This window comes from Hyperolius riggenbachi, chromosome 5 (genome assembly GCF_040937935.1).
Source record: "Hyperolius riggenbachi isolate aHypRig1 chromosome 5, aHypRig1.pri, whole genome shotgun sequence".
Classification (NCBI taxonomy): Eukaryota; Metazoa; Chordata; class Amphibia; order Anura; family Hyperoliidae; genus Hyperolius; species Hyperolius riggenbachi.
The window spans coordinates 338,804,935-338,832,260 of record NC_090650.1 but is presented as its reverse complement, the minus strand read 5'-3'; the positions used below and the strand labels follow the sequence as shown (position 1 = coordinate 338,832,260).

At 42.7% G+C, this 27,326-nt stretch overlaps 1 protein-coding gene across 8 annotated transcripts in view; it reads left to right on the top strand.

Annotated features, from left to right (window-relative positions):
• ST18 (ST18 C2H2C-type zinc finger transcription factor) overlaps positions 1-27,326 on the top strand; it is a 336,354-nt gene that overhangs the window by 205,394 nt on the left and 103,634 nt on the right. For all 8 annotated transcript variants that reach the window (XM_068234755.1, XM_068234752.1, XM_068234754.1 and 5 more), the window contains 3 exons: positions 7,148-7,246; positions 10,801-11,000; positions 12,739-12,947. In XM_068234755.1, the coding sequence (XP_068090856.1) occupies positions 7,148-7,246; positions 10,801-11,000; positions 12,739-12,947 (508 nt within the window). The remainder of the gene's footprint in view (positions 1-7,147; positions 7,247-10,800; positions 11,001-12,738; positions 12,948-27,326) is intronic.

Genomic DNA, 27,326 nt, shown 5'->3' with positions numbered 1-27,326 from the left:
CGAGACCTCATTGAGAGAAGTGCAGTTAGCGATATACTTCCGCTGCACCGCCGAACATACAGATTCCTGAAATCGTTCCCTGGCCAATCATTTTTCTTGCTGCGGTCATGCTGTGGGCAAGTCCCTCCATCCTCCTCCGAGCCAGGCTCTCTAGCTGTAAGCTGCGGACATCTTCGTTTTGCAGAAGGAAACGGCCAAGCCTGATCCTGCGGAAACCGTTCCCTGGCCAATCATTTTTCTTAATGGAGGACTTCCTCCAATCACAGAGGGAGCGGCTCAGCTGAACAGTGTGTCTGACACTGCAATTGGCAGCGATACTCCCGTGGGTGGGACAAAGGCTACTGTTCCCTAGCCAATCATTTTCCTTTACAGGCGACATCTACCATTCAGAAAGGGGGAGAGTGGGAGATAGCTGCAATTACCTAGCCAATCATTTCCAACAACAACTTGCAACATGGAATGATTATACGCACCACTATACATGCTGCGGTATGGATTTTGATAGAGGGGGAACACTTGGCGCTGGGTTGAATTTTAGTATTCGAACCATAAGACGCACCCCACTTTTCCCCCCTACTTTTAGGGAAGAAAAAGTGCGTCTTATGGTCCGAAAAATACGGTACTTGGTCAACTTCCTTTAAAATAAACTGGAAGTTAGAGGATCATGAAAGTTGCCATCTTTATTTGCTTATGCTTATTTTGCAACATTCACTTTTCTGGTACACAGATAATGTGCTAAGGGATTTATCAACCAAGGTAGGTATTTCTGTCATGGGAGGAAGATTTTGGTGTTAATATTTGGCTAGCTGATCTGCTGGCTATAGATAATGGCCTCTAGTACTTGGAGTGAAGAGAAGTAAAGGGTTAGACATCATTTAGGTGGGTTATTGTGAAAGGAAGGAGTTACAGATTGCCCAGCATGCTCATGGTGAACCAGAACTCCTAGGAGTGTGCAAGGGGTTGAAAAATATCAAAAAGCCTCCTTACTAAAATGTAATGCAAAACAGAAGTTTTCCTTCTTAAAACAGATGGTATTTACAATTGTGAAGGGATAGAGTAAGAAAAGGTTGGTTTTATTGCCTAGGGATAGGAATTTGAAGTTAGGAAGTGGAAGGGGAGGTAAAGGTTAGGCATCAGGAAAGAGTTAACTTTAAAGTGAACCTAAAGTCACTTAAAAAAAACGAGATTAACTCACCTGGGGCTTCCCTCAGCCCCCTGCAGACGATCGGTGCCCTCGCAGCTCCGCTCCGATGCGACCTCCTGGCCGCAATAGCAGCTTAGGGGGCGATATACAGGCTGGGAACGCGAACAATCACTCGCGTTCCCATCCCTGTCGGCCGGTGACGGCCAAACCGGAAGTGCTCGCCGGCGGGTCCTGGGACATCGGAGCGGAGCTGCGAGGGCACCGATCGTCTGCAGGGGGCTGAGGGAAGCCCCAGGTGAGTTAATCTTGTTTTTTTTAAGTGACTTTAGGTTCACTTTAAGTGAAGCGGATAAGGAATCATGAAGAGATTAATATTAGAGGGGAGGTTATGGTTAGGCATAAGGAAGTAATTAACCTTAGCGAGGAAGATAGGAGTAAGTATTAGGAAGAGGTAATTTGCTATAGGGATCTGGAACAAGTAACGGGATGATAAAGGACAAACAAGCAGCCATAAGGCCCAAGGCAGTGTCAATGCCAACATGAACAGCTCTCAGATCAAACGTATGCATCTCTTTTACTTTTTAAAAAAGGTGCTGTTGTTCAGACATTACACTTGCTAATTTTTCGCCTTCATTAGTCACATCTGCAGCAAAGAAATATGCATAGTATGAATAGGTAGTGAGCTTATTGCATAATCCTTGCATCATTGGTGGCACATTGGTGTTTATACATTTTATTTTAGATTCAATAGAAATACTAAATTTAATGAAAGTTTATTTAAAATGAAAGCCCTCTTGATAGGTATTCTATTAATCTTTCAAGCATTGATTGGGGAAGGCTGTTCCTCTAGTAGATCCAAGAGTTTGGAATGTAGGGGGAGCAACAGATGGGGGGGGGGGGTTATGTCAAAAATGCTGTTTTTTTCTTTGTACTACATTAAGCAATACAGAGCTAGCATTGGCAGCAGTGCAGATTGTATTGGACCTGATCTCTCAGCTAAAATCTGATCTAATATCAACTAGTCTGTGTGTTGGTCAAAAGGTCCCCATACTATAATACTTCCCAAAGTGATGCACCTTGCCAGCAGGAAAGATGTCACAAACCGGTAATACATTTAAGGATGTAAATCACAGTTAGGAAAGATTTTACAATGATTAAATAATCTATATTGTAATATCGTAAATAACAATAAGTTATATCCAGTAAAGTTCATCTGTAACGTTTACCTGAGGCGGCGCAGGGACACAGAAGTATGTTTCCTGGTCTATAACATGCCTCTGTGTCCCCTATGCGCCGCTCTCTACCCCCCATGCTGCCCTGTCACCCCGACATGCAGCTTGTTGCCAATTTCGAGAGGAAGGAGTGTCCCTTGCAGGAGGGGCAAAATGCCAACTTTGGGCATCAGGAATCCCCCTCCCTCCTCTCTAAGGCCCGTTCCCCACCTTCTCAGATGAAAGCACAGAACTCTGTCTGCAGCGTTGTGACCCCTGATTCTTGTAATCAGAGGTGTAGCTAGAGTTTTCAGTGCCCGGGGACAAAGACCAGTTTAGCGCTCCCTTCCCTGTGTTAGGCCTGCATTGCTTGTAATGCCCTCCTCTGACTGCCTGTGCCCTCCAGATGATCTAGTCAAGACCTTTAACCCAGAACTAATGGCTGCCGCATGCCCAGTAGCTTTCCTTAACAAGGGTAGACAGAGCTGTCCACACTCCCAGTGGCTCTTTCTGCAAGCCACACATTATTATTATTATTATTATTATTATTATTTATTGTATTTATAAAGCGCCAACATATTACGCAGCGCTGAACATTAATTTAGGTTACAGACAATATTTAGGGGTGACATACAGCAATATGACAATACAGGAATACAAGAAAACCAGATCACACAGCACAGTATTAGTACAAGGTAATGCTTAGTCAGTCACTGGATGAAGCATGGAGATTAGGCAAGTTAGGTTCACTCAAATGCATGGCATGGGTTCACAGTAATGGAGGTGCCAGATCAGGTAGGACACAAAAGGAGGAGGACCCTGCCCAAAGGCTTACAATCTAGAGGGAGAGGTAAGGACACGAAGGGTAGGGGACCAGAGTTCAGCTGTAGGTTTAAAGCACTTGTGAGGGGTAGTAGGCCAGAGTGAAAAGGTGAGTTTTGAGGGCTTTCTTAAAGATGTTGAAGGAGGGGGCTGCCCTAATGGGTGGAGGTAGGGAGTTCCATAGTGTTGGAGCAGCTCTTGAGAAGTCCTGGAGGCGTGCATGGGACTGGGTGATGCGGGGGGCGGTTAGGCGAAGTTCATTGGAAGAGCGGAGTGAGCGGCTAGGTGTGTACCTCTGAGTAAGATCGGAAATGTAGGTTGGACAGGTTTTGTAAACAGATTTGTAGGTCAGACACAGTATCTTGAATCTGATTCTGGACTGGATAGGAAGCCAGTGGAGGGATTCTAGGAGGGGATCTGCCGTGGTGGAGCGATGGGAGCAGTGGATAATTCTGGCTGCCGCATTCATGATGGACTGCAGTGGGGCTGTTCGGGTCATAGGGAGACCAGACAGCAGGGCATTGCAGTAGTCAAGGCGGGAAATTATGAGGGCATGGATGAGGAGTTTGGTGGTGGCAGAGGTCAGGAAAGGGCAAATCTTACAGATGTTACGAAGGTGGAAGTTGCAGGACTTTGTGAGGTTTTGGATGTGGGAAGTGAAGGAGAGTGCGGAGTCCAGGGTGACACCCAGACAGCGGGCTTGAGAGGTAGGGCGAATGGTAGTGTGGTTAACAGTGACATGCACATCTGGGAGGTTCGTGGATGGCCGGGGTGGGAAGATCATAAATTCCGTTTTGTCTAGATTTAGTTTCAGGAACCTAGCAGACATCCAGGAGGAGATGGCGGATAGGCAGGAGGAGACCTTGTCCATGGTAGTGGTGGATATGTCAGGGGTGTGGAGGTAGATCATGGTGTCATCTGCATACAGATGGTAGTTAAAACCCATGGAGGAGATAACCTTGCCAATGGAGGATGTGTATAGGGTGAACAGTAGGGGGCCAAGGACCGAACCTTGGGGGACTCCCACCGAGAGGTGGTTGGGGGTGGACGAGGACTCATTGAAGGTGGTCGTGAAGGAGCGGTTGGAGAGGTAGGATGAAAGCCAGGACAGGGCGAGATCGTGAATGCCCAAGGACTGGAGGGACTGGAGGAGTAGGGGATGATCTACTGTGTCAAAAGCTGCTGACAGGTCAAGGAGGAGGAGAATGGAGTATTTACCTTCAGCTTTAGCTAAGGCAAGGTCGTTGACCACTTTGGTGAGAGCAGTTTCGGTTGAGTGGGCAGGCCGAAATCTAGATTGGAGTGGGTCTAGCAGTGAGTTAGCATTGAGGTACTGGGTCAGGCGTTTGTGAACCAGACGCTCAAGGAGTTTTGAGGCAAAGGGGAGGAGGGAGATAGGACGGTAGTTGGAGGGTAGCGAGGGGTCGAGTGAGGGTTTCTTGAGCAGGGGTAGTACCATGGCCTGCTTGAAGTCTGTAGGGAAGGTGCCTGTGGATAGGGAGAGGTTGAACAGGGTAGTGAGGACTGGGGCCAATTCCGTGAAGTGAGGCTGGAGTAAATCCGAAGGGATGGGGTCAAGGGGGGAAGTAGTGGTATGGGAAGTCTGCAGTAGGTGGTTGACTTCCTCGGTGGTAGTAGGAGTGAAGGATGTGAGGGGAGGATAGGGTGGAGGAGGAGCTGGTTGGGAGGGGGTGGGAGGTGAAGATTGGAGATTGGATATTTCCTGGCGGATGGAGACAATTTTGTTGGTGAAGTGGGTGGCTAAATCTGTGGCAGAGAGGGAGGAAACGGAGGGTGGGGGGGTGGGTTTAAGCAGGGAGTTGAAGGTGGCAAAAAGACGCCGGGGGTTGGAAGCTTGTGCTCCGATGAGCTTGGTAAAGTATTCCTGCTTCGCATGAGCAAGGGCAGTGTGGAACTGCAGCAGGTTGGTCTTGTACTGTAGGAAATCCTGGTTAAGTCTAGTTTTTCTCCATTTCCGTTCTGTGGCGCGTGTTTTCCTCTGGAGGATGCGAATATGGGTAGTGCGCCAGGGCTGGGGGTTAGGGGGTCGGTTGTGGCGAAATATTGGTGGAGCAGCTTTCTCTAGGGCTGATGAGAGAGTTTGGCGATACTGAGCTGCAGCAAGATTAGGACAGGTTAGGGTGGGGAGAGTGGAGGAGAGGGCATGGAGGGGGTCAGCAAGGACACTAGGGTTGAGCTTGCGTAGGTCTCGCTGCCATCGACCAGGTGGGTGGGTGGCTAATTTGGAGGTGCCTTCCGTGAGGAGGTTGAAGGTGAGAAGGTGATGGTCTGAGGGTGGAAAGGGTGCAATGTCAAGGTCTGCAATGGTGGTGGATTTAGTGAATACAAGGTCGAGAGTGTGACCTGCAGTGTGAGTGGGGGTGTTGGCGTGTTGTACAAGTCCAAGTGAGTTGGCAATGGTGAGTAGCCGGGTCACAGCAGAGCTCTGGGCTTCATCGATGGGAATATTGAAATCCCCAAGGATGATGGTGGGGAGGTCAGAGGAGAGGATATGAGGGAGCCAGGAGGCAAGGTCATCGAGAAATTGTGGGGTGGAGCCCGGAGGGCGGTATAAGACCGCAACAATGGCAGGGAGGGGGTGGTAGAGGCGAATGGTGTGGGCCTCAAAGGATGTGAATTGTAGAGAGGTAGGTGGTGTGAGGACACGGAAGGTGCAGGATGGGGAGAGGAGCAGACCAACCCCTCCCCCGGTCCTGTTGTCTGGTCTGGGGGTGTGACTGAGGTGAAGCCCCCCATAGGAGAGGGCAGCCTCTGCGGCAGAGTCAGAGGGGGTGAGCCATGTCTCAGTGAGTGCAAGGATGGTGAGGGATTTGGAGAGGAAGAGGTCGTGGACTGCTGTAAGTTTGTTGCGGACGGATCTGGCATTCCAGAGACCGCAGGGTAGGGGGAGTATGTGTTTGTGGGTGGGATGGATGGAAATAAGGTTGGAGCGAGGATGGTTGTTGAGGTTATTTGTGGACAGAGGGCTGTGAAGTGTATGGAGCAGGTCAGCAGGGGATGCTTGTCTGGCAGCAGGCTGTGGCCCAGGATTGGGTGATATATCACCAGCTGCAAGTAAGAGTAGGAGGGAGAGAGTAAGCAAATGTGAACATTCTCCTCAGCTCAGTTTCTCCAGTGGGGGACGGGCTTTCTTTGGGCAGGGAGGGGGTTCCTCCCAGTCCCAGCCAGGCACGCTCTTCTCCACTGCTGTATCTAGTTTCTCTGGTGGGGGCCGGGTGTAAGAGAATGCAGGATAATTGTTCATTCTGTGCATCATGGTATAGAGGCTGACCAGCAGCAGCAGGTAGCCGCTGGGCACCCCTTAATCACTGCGCCCGGGGACATATGTCCCCTCTTGCTCACCCTTAGCTATGCCCCTGCTTGGAAGTGATCAGGTAGTATGTTTTTATTACAAATTTACACCGATTCGGGTTCTCTTAATAGACAGTTTTAATCCACAGTTGCTTTAAAGGCTAGGGAACAAAGTTGGAATTTGCAAAATCTGTCTAGCTGTTGATTATTTTATATTGCTGTTACAGACCCTGGAAATTCTTGCCTTTGTAGTCTAATATTGTAGAACACATTACAAATGTCCTTCCTCTACTTGTAATTGTCACTACTAGTATGCTTTATTGTAGACTTTACTGTTAGCTTAACTTTTTTTTTCTGTCACAAAGGTTAATTTATTATTAAGGTTATTTATCAAGGTTCATTTATAATCTATGGACTGTGATCAAAACTCATCACATAAAATATTTTAAGTTACCCTGTGTCCAAATTATGTGTGCTTAAATTACTGTGGAATTATGATATATCTGCTCATGTATTTATAAAAAAAAACAACATTGCTGATCCTCACCTTTTATTTTTATATATTCTTTTATTTGTACTGCTACCCATTATTAGAAGTCTCTTATAGTATTACTAAATTTATTTTATTTAAACTATAACATTGATTTTCTGATTAAAGTCTTTCAGGATGTCCAATTGCTGCAGCTGAAAAGCTTTCAAAAACACAAGAAAAACACTACTCACCAGTTACTAGAGCAAACCTCGAATCTATTCAGAGGTATGTATGAAGGACAAAGAGCGCATACATCTAAAAAGGGTACTGTGGTAATTTGAAAGCCAGGGATAGCTGCTAAGCCTAAAATGACAGGCATTCTATTATTGGGCAATGGGTAATACAAAAGTAGAATTTTGGTAATTATTACCTACATTTTACTATCGCTAAACCCAACCCTATTTTCACTTTAACCTGCTTAAAGAGACTCTGTAACAACATTTTCAGCCTTATTTCTTCTATCCTATAAGTTCCTATACCTGTTCTAATGTGGTCTGTCTTACTGCAGCCTTTCCTAGTTGCACAGTGGTTGTATTATCTCTGTTATATAATCTAATCTTCTTTCCTCTGACGGGTTTGTCGGGCTCAGGCACTCAGGCAGGAATGTGCTGCTCTACTTGTGATAGAAGCTATACACTCCCTCTCCACGCCCCCTGCAGGCTCTGTGTGGGTCACAGACTGAGCTCCTCTCAGCCTATCACACTCTGGTTAGCAGCTATGTCTTTTGTTTGTAAACACTGCCTAAAACTGGCAATTACAAGCCAGGATTGCAGCAGGGAGTGGCAGAAACAGCACAGAGGGGACCAGGAGAACATAATGAATAGAATCGTATGCTTTTTATTGTAAGAATTTTAAAGTACAGATTCTCTTTAAACTTGACCAACCTACCCCGTTGCAGTCTTTGCCAATATTAGCACTACCTCTGCTGGTATCTGTTCTGCCTAATTATGATATTTATAGGGTACTGCTGAAGCCTAAATTACTAACTGGTTGCCTCTATAACTGCTAGTAACATTGCCATCTATGCGGCACCCGTTTTACCAAAGTGTCGCCAACGCACAAATTACCTACTTTGCCAAGAGCAAAGTGCAAAAGACAGCTTCCCATACAAACCAATCAAGATCATATTTCTCCAATCGAACCTTCAGAAAATTGAGATGTTCTTGGTATGGCTTACTGGGCCTTGCACATAATTATTACCATTTATTTAAATTACCCTTGCAATTTGGGAAAACCTTGTAAAGAAACATATTTATTTAATTTTAAAAGTTCTTAAAGCAGATCTCCAGCCTAAACATAAAATCTAGCAGGCTTACTGTAATAAGAAAGTTATAGTTACCTGCGCTGTCTTGTCCCACAAAGCTGTCCCAAAGATCGCGCCAGAAGTTGGTTGGCAAAGGTGGCCCCAACCTCTCCCCTATTTTTTGTTTGCTTCAGTGTTGAAACAGAGAAGAGATAAAGCAGGAAGGGACCCAAAATAAATAGTGCTACATGGTGTCAGCTGAATGGCTTCCTTTAAGTATTTTGATTGGAGTTATTATTGAAACAATGTCCAGTGTGTTAGACCCAAATTTCTCAGCATGTGGTATGCATACCTCTGGTGGGACTTGCGTTGGTTTTAGGTAGTACTAAAAAATATATTCAATATAATACAGTAATTTTTAGGATTTGACATATGATTATTTAGGCATAAAAAGTATAAAGGCATGTCTGAAAAGCATTCATGCACAACACATATTCACCTAACATACAGTATATAAACATCATCTTTTATAAAGGGGTGCATGCGACAATAATGTGTTGAAACACTACATTTAACAATACTTGTAGATATGCCAAATGTTGTCATTTGTGCATGACTCTTTAAAGCTAACCTCTGAGCAAGGTTAAACATCCAGTGATGAGGCTTTGCTCACCTTACTTGCTCCTCAGTTACCATTGCTGAATATAACTCCCTGATGAACCCTGCAATCTCCAATGTAGAGATCCGCGAAGCATGTGAAGAGAGGACAGTAAGGCCAGTATCACTACAACCCTAAAAGGAAGACTCACCAGGGCTTAAATGGAACCTAACGTGAGAGGTATACAGAGGTTGCCATCTTCATTCCCCTATAAACAATGTCAGTTGCCTGGCTATCATGCTGAACTTTTGCCTTTAGTTGTGTTTGAGTCACACACCTGCAACGAGAATGCAGCCAGTGAAGTCAGACCAGAGTCAAAACATCTCATCTGCATGCTCGCTGTGGGCTAGTAGTGCCTAAAACTGGCCATACATTACTCAATGTATAGCAAGATCAACCATTAGATATATCTCTTCCTGATCAAATCTGATCAGAGAGGGATGTACTGCCTGCCGACAGGCAACTGCGAAGGCACACATAACAATTCTACTAATAATTCTAACATTGGTATAGGACTTTTCTCCTATTGGACTCAAAGCACTTGAGAGCTGCAGCCACTAAGTGAAGGCTCGGTAGGCCACCCTACAGTAGTTATTATCTTAAGGTGCACAAATACAGTCTTGGTCAGCAATGATGGAAGGTGCGCCAATATTTTCCAATTACTAACAGTTCAATATATATATGTAGCGCAATAACGTCCTGACACAGCCTATTGCTATGTTAACACCACTTTAGTGCGATATCTTGTCTTGAGGGCTTAGACTTGTAGTTCATTGCCACCACACCAACTAATGGAATGGGACTCACTCTTTTCTTAGACCACCATTGGTCTAATTGGCGCCTTGAGGTGTCAGGGAGGCGCCTACAGTGTCAGGGAGTCTTGAGCAAAGACTCCTTACTGAATAGGCACTGGCTTACTGAATAGGAAGAGCCAAGATTCCAAATCTGGTCATCTATTTCAGAGGTGGTGACCATAACTAGTACACTATCCAGTCAGTGTCATTTGGCACTGGCTCTTGTGCTGACGCCCATGGCCGGAGGAGGCCAGGAGTCATGCCGGCAGTCAGATGAGACTTTAAAACAATGCACACGGGTACAGGGGGGGGGCACTTTAAACTTGGCGGAACACCGGCTGGGGGTCTGTCCAGTCCATCAATCATCCAGATATTGGATGCTGTTACTGCCTTGCACCTGATCAAGCCCATGCAACCGAGATCAATTGGGCAGCCATGTGGCACCACCGATTCTCTTCCAAATCAATAAAATTATTGAATCAGCAGGTCGACTAAATGGAGACCAAGGTGTGGAAGTAAGGCTACAATAACTTACTGTTAACTGGATTCTTTTATTAACCACGTTCAGGTCCACTTTCAGTTAACTCGTCCACTTATTTATGGTAGTAACTGCTGTTAAAAAAATCATCAAATTGAAGAATTGAAAACCCCTCAGTTCAGCAGCCCAGAAAACAAAGGACATATTAGCAATCTGCACACTATCCCTGCTGAAATCCAACGTGCCAAAGTACAGATTCAGCCTGCATAACGTCTTCAAAGAAACATCTATTCATATGGTCTTTCTGCCCATTCCTGACTGCTGTCTGGTGCCACAAGTCTCACGAGATACAGCACAGGAGCTGCCTGTATACAGCAAGTGGCCAAACACAGACTACCAGTATCATGGTTTTTTGAAGAATCTGTACAGGATACATCTGCACCTTGCTAGGATGGATTCCAACACTGATAGTGTATGGTCAATACATAATGCAGACTGCTAATATCTTCTTTGTTTTACAGGTTTCTGGAGCGGACATGTGTTCTTTACTATATACACAAGCGGTAGCTTGTACAATAATCCTTTTTATAATGAAATGTCTTTCAGAGCAACGTGTGTCAAGCATCTGGAAGTAACACAATTCAGTTATCGGACTGCCCCAGTTACTACAACACGAGCAACAATAATCAAGGAACACGACAGATTTGGAAAAGTTCCCTTTGATTATGCCAGCTTTGATGCACAAGTTTTTGGAAAACATACTATTGCTACTGTTGTCCATAGCCAAGAGACAACTAATGGTGATGGTAAGATTTGTGATTACATGTATATCCATTATCTTTCATTACTTAAAGTTACATTTAAAATCTCATATAGAACATAAAATGTACTATTAGATAACAAATATGGTTTGCCTTAGAGATGTAGTCAGTTATACCTACAAACCTGCTGAAATTACCCCAAGTGCCTCCTCACTTGTAGCCTTATAAAAAGATTTGTAAATAAAATCAGATATGATTATTATTGAGTGGAAGAAGATATTTGCTATTAATCCCAAATCCACTGGCTCTGGCACTGTGACAAAGTAAATTTGGGCATGATCAAGGCCGGGAAATTTTGGGCTCCACCATAGCTGCCCATGTAAAAATTAGCTATAACCGGCTACAGTCGGAAATATGGGTGTCAGAGGTGCTCAAGCAAAATAGCAATGGTGGGGTTCTCTGCAAGGACTGCGGCGTGCATTTTGTTTGGGAGCAGCAGTGCACCTGAGTTTGGCTACACTGTAGCCCAACTTCAGGCCGGGATCAATTGAGATATGTAGTGCACTTTAGTAGAAAAAAATCACTCGGCACTCAGCTGGTTTTTCAGGGGGTGGGCCTCGCTCCTAAAGCCCTGCAATCTGTATAGTGCAAAACTTCACCCCATACACATGTACCTGTAAGTTGGCTCACGAATGAAGCTAAGAGAAGTGCAGCAAGCTTGAGCAGTGCAGAGCACAAACTAAGGACACATAGGGCTTTATTCACAAAGCGGTGCAAACTGTTTAGCACGGGTGTGCTAAACAGTTAGCACGTGAAGTGCTTTTCGCAAACTTTTGCACGCGCAAAGTGCCGCGATTCGCGCGATCACTGACTTTTGCGCGCGCAATTTGCCGCAATTCAAGTCCGCGATCGCGCGAATCGCAGCACTTTGCGTGCACAAAAGTCCGCGAAAAGCACTTCACGTGCTAACTATTTAGCACACCCGTACTAAACAGTTTGCACCGCTTTGTGAATCAAGCCCATGGCACGTAGAAGCAATGCTGTGCACCTATCTCTTGAAACGCTTTTATTCAGTCCTTCAGCCAACAACCATCATAAATGACATAGAAGACAAGAAGTGTCAAACCTGAATTAAGGAAGATGCTGAGTTGTGCTGGGAAGAGGTAACCAGGGGATGTGCCGTCCGTACATCCTCTGCACATTTGTTGATGCAGCATGTAAAGCACAGATCTAGAATACTTCTAAATTGGTGTAAATGCAGAGGTGTAAATGTATCCTTAGTGCTAACGGCCAAGCATACTGCTATTGTACATGTACATGTGGTTGAAGCCCAGTTCACATCTGCGTATTTATTCAGAGCCGGTCGTATGGATCCAGCCATCTGGATCCAGGAAAACGGTCCATTTTTACAGCCAGTGTGCTGTAAAATGTCCGTTTTCCATAGGATCCTATCGAACAGACCACAAAACCGTACAGCCGGTTCCGTTGGCAAATGCTAATGTGAACCAAGCCTTAGGGTTACTTTACATGCATTTTAGAATCTTTCTGGCACACTTTGTATATATTGCATGCTCTTTCCATTGAAAGCAATGTGTCATACAATATAGGGGCTGTTTTGGAGCAGGAAAAAGCATGATTTATAAAACTATACTGTGGATAAGATTTTTTTAAATTAAATTTTAGCGTATTAATGTTCATCACAATATTATTTGGAATGCATTGTCAATTATTCAGTCATGAACAAAATATGTTGCATGCATGTAATCTCATCTCTTTTTAACAGCAAAACAATTTACAGGTCCAGTGAAATCTTCCAGTCGACTGCCTAGCGCCCACACACAGAGTCCCTGCCATGCCAGCTCTTACAACTATGGTCAGTGTAGTGAAGACACCCACATAGCAGCAGCTGCTGCCATCCTCAACCTTTCCACCCGCTGTAGGGAAGCAGCAGCAGAGATCCTGTCCAACAAACCATTGGGTCTGTCTGCCAAGGTAGGAGAGTCCAAGATCCTGGAGCTTGTAGTGGCTACTGAGCTGTGAATAAACTGCTTTTCACATTAGTGTTAAAGGCCACAAAACATGTGCTGTACTGTTACTGTATGTAGCCGCAACTCTATACTTTGTTCAAAATCATTTTCGAGACAAAAATTACTTTGTGGTGCTGGAAGCAAACTCTCTATTTTTCAGGGGGAACTAGTAAATAATTTGGATGAAAGACATAAGCAACTGTCATCTGCCGGAGGCATGGGGAGAGAAGAATTGGTTCCATTTCTGTTTTCATGGGTAATGGAGCTGAATTTGTGAAAGTGTAGCTTTTAGGATAGCCACAATTGTCCTGAGTCATGTGCAGTTGGTAATTCCTCCCTATCACATTGTTCTAAAAAGAGTCACACAGCGTTTGGACGAACATCCTACATGGTGAATTAAGCATTCACTAATCTATTTACCATGAGCAGAAAATGACAGTTGAACCTTTTCATATATAAATCCTATAATTAGGTTCCTGAGAAGGATCCATTTTTTAAATCATACCTACAAAAGGGAAATTAGTGATTTTTAGTCTTTAAAAGTATTTTACAATTGACTTAGATTTTTCTTAGTTTGTATGAAAGAAAAAAAAAATTCAAAGACAGACAAATTCAGAGATTACATGATACAGGTGAAACTCAAAAAATATGAATATTGTACAAAAGTTAATTTGTTTCAGTAATTCAACTTAAAAGGTGAATCTAATATATGAAATAGACTCATTACATGCAAAGCTAGATATTTAAAGCCTTTTTTCTGTTATTTTGATGATTATGGCTTACAGCTTATGAGAACCCAAAAATGTAAATATCAGACCATTAGAACATTGTGAAAATGTTCCATATTCTAGACTCAAAGTGTCAGACTCTAATCAGCTAATTAATCCAAAACACCTGCAAAGGGGTCCTATTTCATTTATTAGTGTCACCTTTTAAGTTGAATTCATGAAATAAATGAACATTTGCATGATATGCTAATTTTTGGAGTTTCACCTGTAGCTGGTCATGAAGAAATAATCCATGAATGGAAAGAGTTTTTGAACATTTGATAAATAAATGCAACTTTTAGTGCATAAAATGTTAATTCAATATTTTCATTATCCTATCGTATAGGTTATGTCTTTTTTTAAGATAAAGTTTATTTATTTCACAAAAATATAAACAAATAGCCAATACGATAACATTATACAATACTAATACAATAATACAATAACATTTCTATAGCGCTTTTCTCCCATAGGACTCAAAGCGCTTAGGCTCTCTCAGATTCAGTAATTGGTAGTAGGATGAAGTATTTACACAACAAAAGTTATATTTCTGCAAATGCCAAACTGAACAGGTGGGTTTTCAGTCTGGATTTAAACACGTCCAGGGAAAGAGCTGTCCTGATCTGCTAAGGTAAGGAGTTAGAAAACATAGGAGCATCATGACAGAAGGCTCTGGGACCAAAAGTTTCGAAGTGGACTCTGGGTATGACTAGATTATTAGACCCTGATGATATGAGATTGCAGGGATTGCTACGCAGCTGTAACATTTCTTTTATGTATCCAGGGCCCAGATTATTTAGTGATTTAAATGTCAGTTAACCGATCTTGAATAGGACCCTCCATTTTATAGGTAGCCAGTGAAGGGAGTGCAGGACTGGCGTTATGTGGTAGTGACGGGGTTGGTTAGTTAACAGTCTGGCAGCAGTATTCTGTATCAGCTCTAGGCGGTACAAGTCCTTTTTTGGAAGGCCAGTGTAGAGAGTATTGCAGTAGTCCAGTTGGGATGTGATAAAGCCATGAACTAAGGTTGGTAGATCTTCTGGGGGATGAGGTGCTTGATTTTTGCAATGTTCTTCAGGTGAAAATAGGATGATTTCACTACAGCAGAGATGTGAGTTCTGAAGTTTAAATCCCCATCAATTATAACTCCCAGGCTACGCACATGATCAGAGCTGTGTAGATCCGTACCTCCTATTCCCAGTGGTGTAGACTGCCAAGTTAAGTTGTTTTGTTGTCATGCGCTACCCTCCGATCAGAAGGACTTCAGTTGTGTACCCAATTATACCCAGCTCCCTCTCTTTTAATTAGTCCAAATTTAACAAAATAAAAAAAAAGTGTCAAGTTATTTTCAAGGAAGTGATCAACAATCTTAAGAGAAGTTTATCAACACATACGTTTTTAATTAATCCAAACAACATTTGATTCGGATTGATCTCGAAGCCAATACTAAAGGTCTCCATACAAATCTCACCTATTTGAATCCAAGAGGAGGTATGATTCAAGCAATTCCATACTTTATGAAAAAAAAATCATATGGTACCTGAAGTTGTTTCATCACATTTCATAATTCCTGCCGGTGACATGTAGGTCCTGTGCAGAAACTTCAAAAAAGACAAAAGGGAGAACGCTCACTGTATGCACTAAAGGTGGCTGTTGGCCATACAGACAGGTCTTACCTGGTTGAGTGGGGCTGCGTGGTGAGAAGAGCAGTCAATAACACCTTCGTCCCTCATGATCGCAGTAATTTGCCACAGGGATGAGCAGAAACTACACCAGTGCGAATTTACGCATCGTAGTTCGCATCTACGCATCGTAGTTTGTAGGTGAAGTTTCAAAACAACGCTTGTGCTCACTATGCATAGTTAACATGTGTATTGTGTAGTGAACAACGAATGCGTTACTCGCGTCTAATTTTCTGCGTGCAACTGTATGCTTACAAATTTACGCATTGGAAAGGGGAATGTACGCATAGAAGAGTTCCCGGTATAAGCATTTAAAGAGAAATGAATGCATAAAGTTTTCTGCATACGGCTATAAGCATCCTTATACACTACGCTTCACACTACGTGTAATTGCGTATTTTAACGCGTAGTCTATGAAATGCATACAAAGCCAATATTTGATTTCGAAGCTGTAGTTTGGCGAAGCGTAATTGCGTAAAACTACGCGTAGTTCCAGCGTAGCGAAGTTGGCTGACTACGACCATCCCTGATTTGCCACAATTTTACTGTGATTTTAATGTAAGTCAAAAAACTAAAACGACCCGCAAAATGCTATTTGATGTGTCATGGCCCTTAATCACATTTTGGCTAAATTCTGATTGAGATCAAATGAGCAAGGTAATACTTTGCTCACCACTACAAATATCCAGTCATCATATTAGCACCAGTGATAGTGCTATAATGCCGATGAAGCTGGTGAAAGACTAGCAACAATTGAAGTAGAGTGTTCTTGAAACCTTCTCATTCTGAAGCATCTCAGTTATATTATTTCATAGACAGAGCAACCATAATCATCAGATTGGAAATGAACTTATCAAAAATTACTCAACAGGAGGCTGGCCGGTGTACAGTAAATTATATTACCTATATAGTATCTGTGTTCAGATTCAGCTGATCTCTTCTTTTCAGCGAACATATTTTCACCTATGTAAATGTACCGGTATTCATTTTTTTCTGTGTATCATTACAGCAGAGTATAGATTCCCTGCAAGCCTAGCTTCATGATGAGTCCAGAATCTAGTGTTTCTACCACAGTCACATAAGATACATATACACACATGCTAAAGCCAATTTAGTGTGAAATTGGTTATTATTCTCAAAAACTTATTTCAAGTTAAATTGAGCAACAATTTTTAGAACTGACTGCATGGGGCACGGTTTTGAGTTTCTGGAGCCACATCCTACTTTCCCCAATGAATGCTGTTCAACGTCAACACCTTTGGGACTGAAGCTGGGCACCCTTATTGGTGTGATCTGGACAAAGCAGTGGACAATCTGAGATAGAACGGTCGATAAATGAGCAGTGGACCAATATAACCTACCAGTGTGTGTTGTGTGTGCATGTGTGTGTGTGGCACAACATTGTATTTGCAGAGCCATTGCTATTATGCAGATGGGAGGGGGAAGAGAAGGGTGGCAGTCACCGCCCCCTCTCAGTGAAAGTTGTGTTTAGAACAAGTGAGACACATACACATGTCCCTTTGAAAAGAGCTAAAAAGCTTGGTGAGTGAGTGAATTGGGCCAGTGGGTGGGGAAGACCAGTAAGTGAGCGTTCACAAGACCTGGGATGCCGGGCCGGACTACCTGTTCAGGCTGTGTTAACGCCGCTGATGGTTTGAGATGGGAGGCATGGCTTAGAAGATTGTGAGTCCAGCTTGCAACATTTGAGTCACAACACACAGCGAATACATAGAACCATGAGTCGGGGAGTCCTCCCCACATCTTAGTTAAAACCATACGTTGCCACACTCAGAGCCATTCTGTAGCGCTGTACCATACAGACTGCCAGAGACCAGTGTACTATTGTCACTATATGGAATCCTACATGCTATTAACATGTTACCTTGGAATTGAACTGTTGCTCATGTGTGAGAGAGGTCTCTTGGGTGTGCGCCGGTGGTGGGTCTACACTCGATCAATCGACATTAGCACCAGATTGTTTGGGTTTGCAATGGTGGCTGCTGGGTGACCCATTTCAATCACATAGTCTTGTAGAGACTGGTGGAACTAATTAGATGGAGTGCTCCATCTGTCATGTTTTTATGGGTAGTTTTTTTTATACTGAAGTGTATATCCTGCTACAAGGAAAACTGTTGCAGTACTATTAAAGTAATTTTTAGTACATGAAGAAGGTCTGTGTTACTGGTGTGTAGTGCAAGGCAAAATTGTTACATGGTAGCAGCTCCTCCATTTTTAGAATGGTGCAGTTTTCTGATAGGTGGCCACTCATGCATGGTTTGGTTATAAAATTATACAGTATAAGAGGGGTTTTGGTGTAAATTTATGTTGATCCTGGCCTGTCTTTTTTAAACATGATTCCGTTTACCGTTTTTCGGATACTGCTGGAACTTTGGGCGTGGTAGCTCAGGCGCTGAAATAGGTTTGGGAGGGCGTGGCGGATATATGTTTTGTGTTGTTTGTGTAGACACTAGAAAGTATCATTTCACTGGAATCCCTTCTGCATACAGTGGTTGACAAATCTAATTAAAACTCAGCTCTTGCATGCGATAAATCTCCAAACTTTACTTGTATTTATAATTGTATCAAGTGCCACTTGACAAAGGGAGCATGGCCCAAAACGCTGTGCTGGCCTGTTATGCTGCATAATCACAATTATAAATAAAAGTAAAGTTTGGAGATTTATTCCATGCAATGGTTGAGTCTGAATTGGATGTATCTACTACTGCATTTTGGATAGAAGGCTTAATGGACCTCTAGCCATTGTGTGGACTCCCAGTGATATATAGATCCCCCTGAGGCTTGTGGACATCTTATTTGCACAGGTACTGAAGAAAATTAAAACTATACAATGGCAAAATGGCATGCATGCTGGAAGCATGCTTTTCAGCAGAACATTTTAGGCATCGGTGGGCATGGTAGCATGCCTGAGAACAGCATGGAAACCCTGAAGAAAATGAAAAAGTAGCCAGTGTTAACATAGCAAGCATGCTGGGAGTTTGCCTTCACAGTTTTACATTTAAGCTAGTAGTGGGCATAGTAGAATGCGTAAGAACAGCGTGCAGACACTGAAGAAAACTAAAATGAGCCAATGAGAACATTGTAAGCATGCTGGGACTGGGAGCATGCCTTTGCAGTGTTACATTTTAGCCAGCAGCGGGCATAGTAGAATGCCTAGGATCAGCACGCATGGCATGGGATGCAGCAGGGAAGGTAGGCGATAACAGCTGCCTCATTACACATCCCATGTGGTATCTTCCAGCTATGTAATGTATTGTGCTATAGGTTATTCTTGCTTCATCCAATAAGTATTCATAGTATTAGCTGGAAGCCTGTACCAGGGATAAGAGAAGATTATATGCAATAGTCCTTGAAAGACTGCTGGGTAAATAACAGAAGAGGGAGATCATTATGCTCATCCCTCCTGAGAAAATGAATCATTAAGTGGATTATTTGTTGCCATAGTGTATTGTGAGTCCAGCGCCTTGATTTAGAAAAAAATAACAATTGAAATTAGTCTGCGGTGACTTTCTGCAAATGCCAAAATAAAGACATTTGTGTGGTCATTGTATGTCGCATCTGCAAATAGATTAGAGGAGTAAAGGAACCAAGGAAGGCGCTATAAGAAATCATTGAAGAAGGCAAATCTGAAGAGAGTAGTCAGGCGCATACAAGGCAGCAGTAATGGAGTTAGAGCACTTGTGGCAGTCTTCACATAGCCAAATATGCAGCGTGATACATTATGCAGCCATAATGGCATGCAAGAGAAAACTGCACTCAAACCAGTCATAACTTATGGCAGCTACTTCTCGTCTGGATGATGGAAGCTTTATTACAAACCAATTACTCCACACTGATTGCATAAGAACTAGAAATACTGAATGAATAAATGGAACTGATTATTTAGAACTGAAAACAAGTCAAACTTTTAATGGGGTCTAAAGCGGTCATTGATAGGTTGAGAGTTCTGCTATTTTTCTGTTTTTGCTATTTCTATAGCAATTTTTGCAATGCGACAGCAAAAATGCATACTTTTTTGAGCTTGCTTAACCACCTGAGGATTGCGGTGTTAACCCCCCTAGTGACCAGGCCATTTTTACTTAATTGGCCCACTGCAGCTTTAAGGCAAAGCTGCAGGGCCGCAAAACACAGCACACAAGTGATTCCCCCCTTCTTTTCCTCCCACCAACAGAGCTCTCTGTTGGTGGGGTCTGATCGCCCCCACATTGTTTATTTTTTTTTATCAATATTTATATACAAGATTTTTAAATAAATTTAACTTTTTTGTTGTCCCCCCCCCCCCCCATAATCCTCCCTCCTTCCCTCCCCCCAGTCGGCCAATCACGCGATCGGCTCTCATAGGCTTCAGGCTATGAGAGCCGATCGCTCTCCAGTGTCCCAGGGGGACTGTCCCCAGTATAGCACTGCTCCAGATCGCAGCGCTGTACAAAGTAATTAGACGTCTAACAGTCTCCCGATCGGCGATTGCCACTTGGAGACTGAAGGCGGGGAGGAGCTCAGTTCCCCAAGCAGGAGATGCGCGCGCAGCCTGCGTGCGATCTCCTGCTAGCCCCATAGAAGACCGTTCACACCAATGGGCGTGGAGCGGTCCTCAGGCTGCCGTACTGCTCACGCCACTTGGCGTGGAGCAGTCGGCAACAGGTTAGAGGACCAAATTGTAAAATGTAAAAATACAAGTAAACACATGCAAAAAAGAAGTATGTTTCTTCCGGAGTAATATAAGCTATAAATTACTTTTCTCCTATGTTGCTGTCACTTACAGTAGTTAGCAGAAATTTGACAGAACTGACAGGTTTTTGACTAGTCCATCTCTTCAAGGTGGGGGGGGGGATTCTCAGTATTTCATTTGTTCTTTACAACAGCACTCCCTGGAAAGAATCTATACAAAGATGCAGGCCGGCCCCACCTGTTCTCACACTATTCTTGCTGTTGGACTTAGCAATTGCTGTTCACTAAGTGCTTTTGAAAATAAAGAAAACCCTGAGAATACCTCATGAGGAGATGGGCTACTCCAAACCCTGTCAGTTCTGTAAGATTCCTACTACCTGCTGTAAGTGACAGCAGCATAGGAGAAAAGTAATTTATAGCACATTTTACTCTGAGAAAAATGTACTTTTTATTTATGTGTTATCATGTATTTTACATTTTTCGCGATAGTGGTCCTTTAACTAAGAAAATGTTTTAATATAAGTGTGTCCGATTCATATTTGTATGTTTCTTAGAATAAACCTGAGATAGGGAACAAGAGGCTTCTTACTTACCTGGGGCTTCTCCCAGCCCCCAGTAGCCTGCTTGCTCCCTCAGTGTCTTCAAGGTCCAATCTGTTGAGCTGCTATAGCCGAATGAAGGTCCACAACCCAGGAGCTGATGCACATACACTGTTCTGGGCCACATGCCTCCTCGAGCATGTTCCCCATGTGCAGTTACAAGTCAGTACAAACTGCACATGTGCAGAATGCTTCCAGTTCCAGGAGCACGATTGAGGAGACACATGGCCACCATGAATGCGCAGCAGTCCGCAACTAAGCCAGGGGTGACAGCGGCACACCCGAGCTGACCAGGAAGACAGCGATGGAGCTGAGAGACTAAAGAGTAGGGATGGTCAGAAATGCCGATTTCCGATTCTGAGAAAAATCCGATTTTTGATTTTTTGTTTTCCGGTTTCCGAATTTCCGATTTTTAGTTTTTCCAATTTCTTATTTTGAGGAGTATTTCATTAGTCATGTTTTACAGTGAAGAATGCCATAATTGAAAAAATAAAATCTGGAATTCAGGAAAATGGAGATGGGAAAAACGGGAAATTGGAAAAACGCAAATCAGTCTTGTGATCTGCACAGTGGGAGACATGGCAGCCCTTTCAAACAAAATGTATACCTGAATGATTTATCTGCATTGATGTGCAGAGCTCCAATAACTGGACTACATTACACAACTAGCACTCACTACAGGCAAAGGGGGGGTGTTAGCTTCAGTGATAATGTGTGCATAAATTATTACCTAATAGACTTCCCCACGGCGGTGACGTACCCCCCTCGGGGAAGACTTAACATTAATCTAACGATAAAAACATAATAATCCTTGTGCTGCTTATCAAATAAATGGTATACACATTTCCAAGAACAATTTCATAGTCTTGTGATCTCTCTAAAATGAAAATTTTCCCCCAAAATTCTGCATTTGCTGATTGGTCCAATGCTTCTGAGTTCTGTGATTGGGCTAAAATTACCAAGTTGCAATAATTGGATTTCCACGGAATTTCGATTTCTGTTTCCGATTGGAAATTCGGAAATTTCAATTCCGCGGAATCCAAATGAGCATCCCTATTACATAGGGCTGGAAAAGGCCCCAGGTAAGTAAAAATCCTTGTGTTCCCCTGTCTCAGGTACACATTAACCACTTCATCCACAGGTCAGTAGATATATGTCCTCTGTGACTTCATCTAAGCCACAAGTCAGTAGAATCTACTGACTTGTACAGAAGCAGTGCTGTGCAGGATTGGGCTTGCTCCTGTGCACATTTCTGGCACTATCTGATGCAGCACTAATTTGTGATGAGATTGATTTTTACTATTAAAAATACTTTTATTTTCTCAGTTCATAGCATTATTTCAGAATCAAATATCTTCACCATAAATTGTGACTGGAACATAATCTAAGTTTTGGGATAAGCGGTAAGAATAGCCAAACAAAATTTGTGTTCATCTACAGTAGCACGTTTTATTTTTAAACTGGAATTGGTAAAACTGAGAAATGTTTTTTCTATTTTTTTCTTTGTTTTCCCATTAAAATTCATAGAAAATGGCATACAATGACAGCCTTGTTTGTCTTGAAAAAAAAACAATATATATTTCATTTCTGTGTCATAAGTAGGGATAAAGTTATTTCTGATTAAATAAGGACATAGCTAAACTGTCAAAACTGCTCTGGTCAATAAGTGGGAATTAAGGTCTGGATGCGAAGTGGTTAAGGAGGAACATCATCCAGAAATTTTTTTTCTTTTTATAATTTGGATAGAGTGGAGGAAGATCAGAACTGCTTTCAAGTTTGTTTGTTTGTTCACAGTGGTGTAACAGCCACTTTGTCTCAGCTTGCCACACTGCAATGCACCATCTATGTGACTTCACAGTGCAGCAGGTGCATTGCAGTATAACAGCATGCAAAATGGCAACTCACTGCATGCAGGTTGCTACCGCAAACTCACACGCTAACAGTGACAGCAAAGCATATTTTTATTGACTGTATGCTTCACTGTATACCATGCAACTCATGGATAACATGCATTGCCGCTTTGCCAATCTGTTGCGTTCCTGCTGTCACAGGGAACATGACGACCAATGTGAATGTAGCCTCAATGTGGTCTAAAGTGTGGTCATTAATAAGTTAAAACTTCTGCTATGTGTGCCAGATTCTTATTTTTATCTTTCAATAGGTGTAACACCATTCAAAACGTTTTTGTTTTGTTTTTCTTTTCTTTTTTTTAAAAAATCTGAATTGAATGGATAAAAATTAGAACCACCTTCAAGTTAGTTGTGTTGTCTACATCACAAATATAGGGTTTCCTTTAATTTAACTTTGCCAATTACACAACAGGAGATGAGTAAATTCCTCTAAGGGCATTACATATGTAACAAGGATACTTTTAAGTGTGTGCAATAGTTCTGATGTTTTATAACTTCCAGTCAACATATATGCACCCAACAAACTGACATCAATGAAACATCCATATCACCGATGACAGTGATTAAACTCACACTAAAATATGTATTGTATTCATTTTTCGGCCCTGCTTTTTCCAATGATGAGGAATTTAACATAATGTAGTTGTCACTTAATTGCTTAATCACTGTACTGTAAGCAGAGGAGAAGAGTAGTGAGGCCAAGGCCAGGCCAATCATAACCAAACACAAAAGTAACATGAGGAAATGTGGAAATATGTTTCACAGAGATGCTAAAAAGCATCATGATTTCAGTGGTACAAGGTTCACTGAGCACCCACAGGGGAAGCAGGTGGCTTCCATGCACGGCACTCCCTAGCGCCACTAAAGCAGTAATGCTACAGTGCAAGGGGTGCGTAAGGGAAATTTGAGGTTTCGGCAATCGCTGGACCCCAAATTGCTTCTCCCTCCTAGTTGCCATGATTCAGAGGGAGAATAGTATTTTACGCCGCCAGGAATTTGAGCATCAACAGGCTGTCATTTGGCTCACCCTGTGCCCAGCTCGTCGTCGGCGTAACTATAGTATGCTGCACAGGTACTAAGGTAGTGAAAGGAACCTGTTAAATTTACCCATTAAAGACTTAGGATAAAAGCTGGTTGAAGCAAAAACCCCTGCAGCATGAGCTGGGCACACAGGAGTTGCAGATAATAAAAATATTGGTAATTTAAACTACAAATATTTTACAACAGGCAAACCCAGTTCCAAACCACCCTTGAAGCCTCCCCTAGTGTCTAAAATGAACCCCCCTCCCCCCACACTTAATGCCTAAACCTAATCCCTCTTCCTAATGTCTAAAATGACCCCCCCCCCCCCCGCTTAATGCCTAAACCTAATCCCTCCTTCTAGAGTTTAAAATGACCCACCCCGCCTAATGCCTAAACCTAATCCCTTCTCCTAGAGTCTAAAATGACCCCCCCCCCCCCCCATACACACACACCTAATGCCTAAACCTAATCCCTCCTCCTAGTGTCTAAAATACCCCCCCCCCCTTACACACACACACACACACACCTAATACCTAAAGCTTCCAAAAATGCCTAAACCTAATACCTAACCTCCCACTCCGGCCAATCGGCTACTCTAATTATACAAACCAATATAGTATCCATTACTACACCCTGCATCGGGTGCACAGCTCACTGCCTGGGCACCCGATTACCATTGCTCAGCATTGGCATCAATCTGACACCTGCAGATCCATGCACCCAAATCACCTGCTTCACGTCTGCTGGCTTAAATAAGAATTTAAAACACAGGATCGTTTTAATGTTTTTTTTATAGCAAATCCATCGCCATACATGTTCCAATATTTGGTTTAGTAGACTAAGAGCTCATCAGCTGTTGCCACTTGAGAGATGCAACCTAGAAATGTCATAACACAAAACTGAAATTATTTATGGGATCTGTAGCAAGGCTTCGACACCCCTTTGACCCTGCACATTCGGAGACCTAAAAATATCACTTATTATAAAATGTCCACTCTAAAAGACAATGACAGTATTGCGGGTTCTCTATCCAAGTTCATAGAAAGACAGCAAAACTGCTGTCTGCTGGAAGTCAATTAACCCTGCAGTACGCCTTTGAATTATATGAGGAATCCAAGGCAAAGGCGTACAAACTCACACAAACAGAGGAGAGCCAGACAGTGGTAAGACTGATAATCACTGTGCTGCTAGAAAGGCCAGTGTAACTCTATCCTCCCAAACAATACTTGTCTCACAATAGGAAGGTGGGTGATAGCACAGTACAATAAAGTTCAGACTTCCACTGCACATTAAACAATATTTTTCCATAGACAACTACCAGCTGGTTCACAGCAACTACCCAAATCAATTATTAATTCATTCAGTATGCTTACAAAATACCTATGTGGAATGCTGCAATGAAGAAACAGACGGAAAGGTCATTGCATACACTTGAAGTTATTCGAGAAGTAAGCCTTTCATTTTTAGCTGTATATAATATGGCCTAAGGAAATATAGGACACACATTGGCTAAAAAAATACATGATTGGAAAATGTGTAATTCCCTTATACTGAATATCTGAAGGGATTGTTTATAAAAACAGTTATGTAGGTAAAAATATGAATATGGCTGTTGGGCACATTATTTTCTTAAAGGACCACTACAGTGAAAAAGTAAGCAGTTAAAATCTGACAGAACCGACAGGTTTTGGACTAGTCCATCTGCTCATGGTGGGTTCTCAGGGTTTTCTTTGTTTTCAAAAGCCTTTCCTGGAAGGCGGTTTAACTTCCAAAATAATAAGATACCAGCCAGCCTCCCTAATCATTTGCAGCTAGACTAAGCAACTGCTGTTCAGGAAAAACTCTTGAAAACAAAGTAAACCCTGATAATCCCCCATGAGGAGATGGACTAGTCCAAAAACTTGTCTGTTCTGTCAGATTTGAAGCCAAGGTCTTAGGTACAGCTGTAGCAGGTATCCAGGAACATGGAGCTGGTGTAACAAGGCAAAAGTTATCTTCACAAATTAGCAAGCAGAGCGGTATTTCAATAGGCTACAGGGCTGTCAAATAGTGACTCAATGGTAAGTAGGTGTGTCAGTTCCATAAAGCTAAAAGGGCTAGTTTAGGGTCAACAAGTTAAAAAAAGCATTACTGGAACAGTGTAAGTTTCTTTAGGTCTTTTTTTTTTGTTACAGGGATGTGCACATTTCTGGAACAGTGCATATGCTAGATTTGGTGCTGTGGCTCACCATCTATGAACAGGGGCGTTGCTAGCCCCAAAGATCAGTAGCACGTGCCTCGGATCTATTCTGGGGTGCCCCGGATGTCCCCAGGCAGAGTCAGCTGTGGTGCCTCAATGGCGGGCATGCTGGGAGCTGTGGTGCTTCAATCGGGGGTATTCTGGGTGCTCTGTTTGTCTCTATGTGGTTCCATGCTGAGCGCTGTGATGCCTTTATGGGGGCATTCAGGGAGCTGTGGTTCTTATATGGGGGCATGCTGGGAGTTGTGGTGCCTCAATGGGAGGCCTGTGGGAGCATGGGAAAGGGTCTACTAGAAGGTCAGGGAATGATATGGGGGGACTCGCAGCAGGCCAGCTCACCCAGCAGAAAGCCAAACCAGCCAGCACAGAACTGATTCAAATGCCCTAAGTACAGATGCACCAACAGGGTCCGGGTTAAAAATATTATCCAATATAGTTACGTATAGGTATGTCCCTTTTGTCGCTAATAAGATGCTAATCTTGATATGGGCATATAGGGCTTTTGGGGACAACCAGCTTCTCAATGTATTCAGAGTTACTGAGACGAGTTTTGGGTCAGATCATCTAATAATTAAAACATATATTTTATTATAAACACATAAAACATATTTAAAAGAATTCACATATAGCTAGAACAGACAAAAGCTGATATAGCCATCACAGTAATAAGTGTTACATGCAATAACAATAGTTCATCATACAATTTTTTAATTGCTCTCCTGTATGGGGGGCTTTCAAATGGAATTCACTCCATTGTGAATAGAGCCCAATGAAGGAAAAAAAGAAAGGAGAGGAAAAAACCGAGTTCTAGAAAAGTCTAGTTAGACAAATCATGTTCCCACAATGCTAGTAGTTTAGCCTAGCGGTTATTAGCTGATGAAGAAGCCATATTTATTCTGTTCCAAATAATCATTTTAAAGTATTACGTAAAGAAACTAAACATACTGTACATAGGTCATCACCCTCTCAAGTATTTGTATAAGTTTTGATAGTATCCTGTTTTTTCCCCCTCAACCATTTTGATTAAATAGAATTAATGAATCAGTTTCAAGAAGTATACTTCAAAACAAATCTTTTGTAAATGAATAATCAAGATGTATAAAAGGAGCAAAAGAAAAAAAATGTCCCAAATCTCTATTAGGCCGAAATCCAGGTACAAAATGTTGCTGATTGCAAAACAAATCCATAATATCAACAATAGTAAATCTGCTCAGTGTGAGCTGAGCACAGCCGGAAGGCTTTTAGTACTTATATTTGGTTGTTAAGTACTCTGTATGCTTTCTGATTTCAGTAAGTCTGTTATTTGGAGTATAGGCAGCAAATATTGCTCATTTGCTGCCTTAAGAGTATTTTTTCGGTGGGAGAGATTTTACAGTTTTTGTATCATAAAAGGATTTTAGGCCAGTTGAATTGCTCTTTATCCAAGCCATCTGTTGAC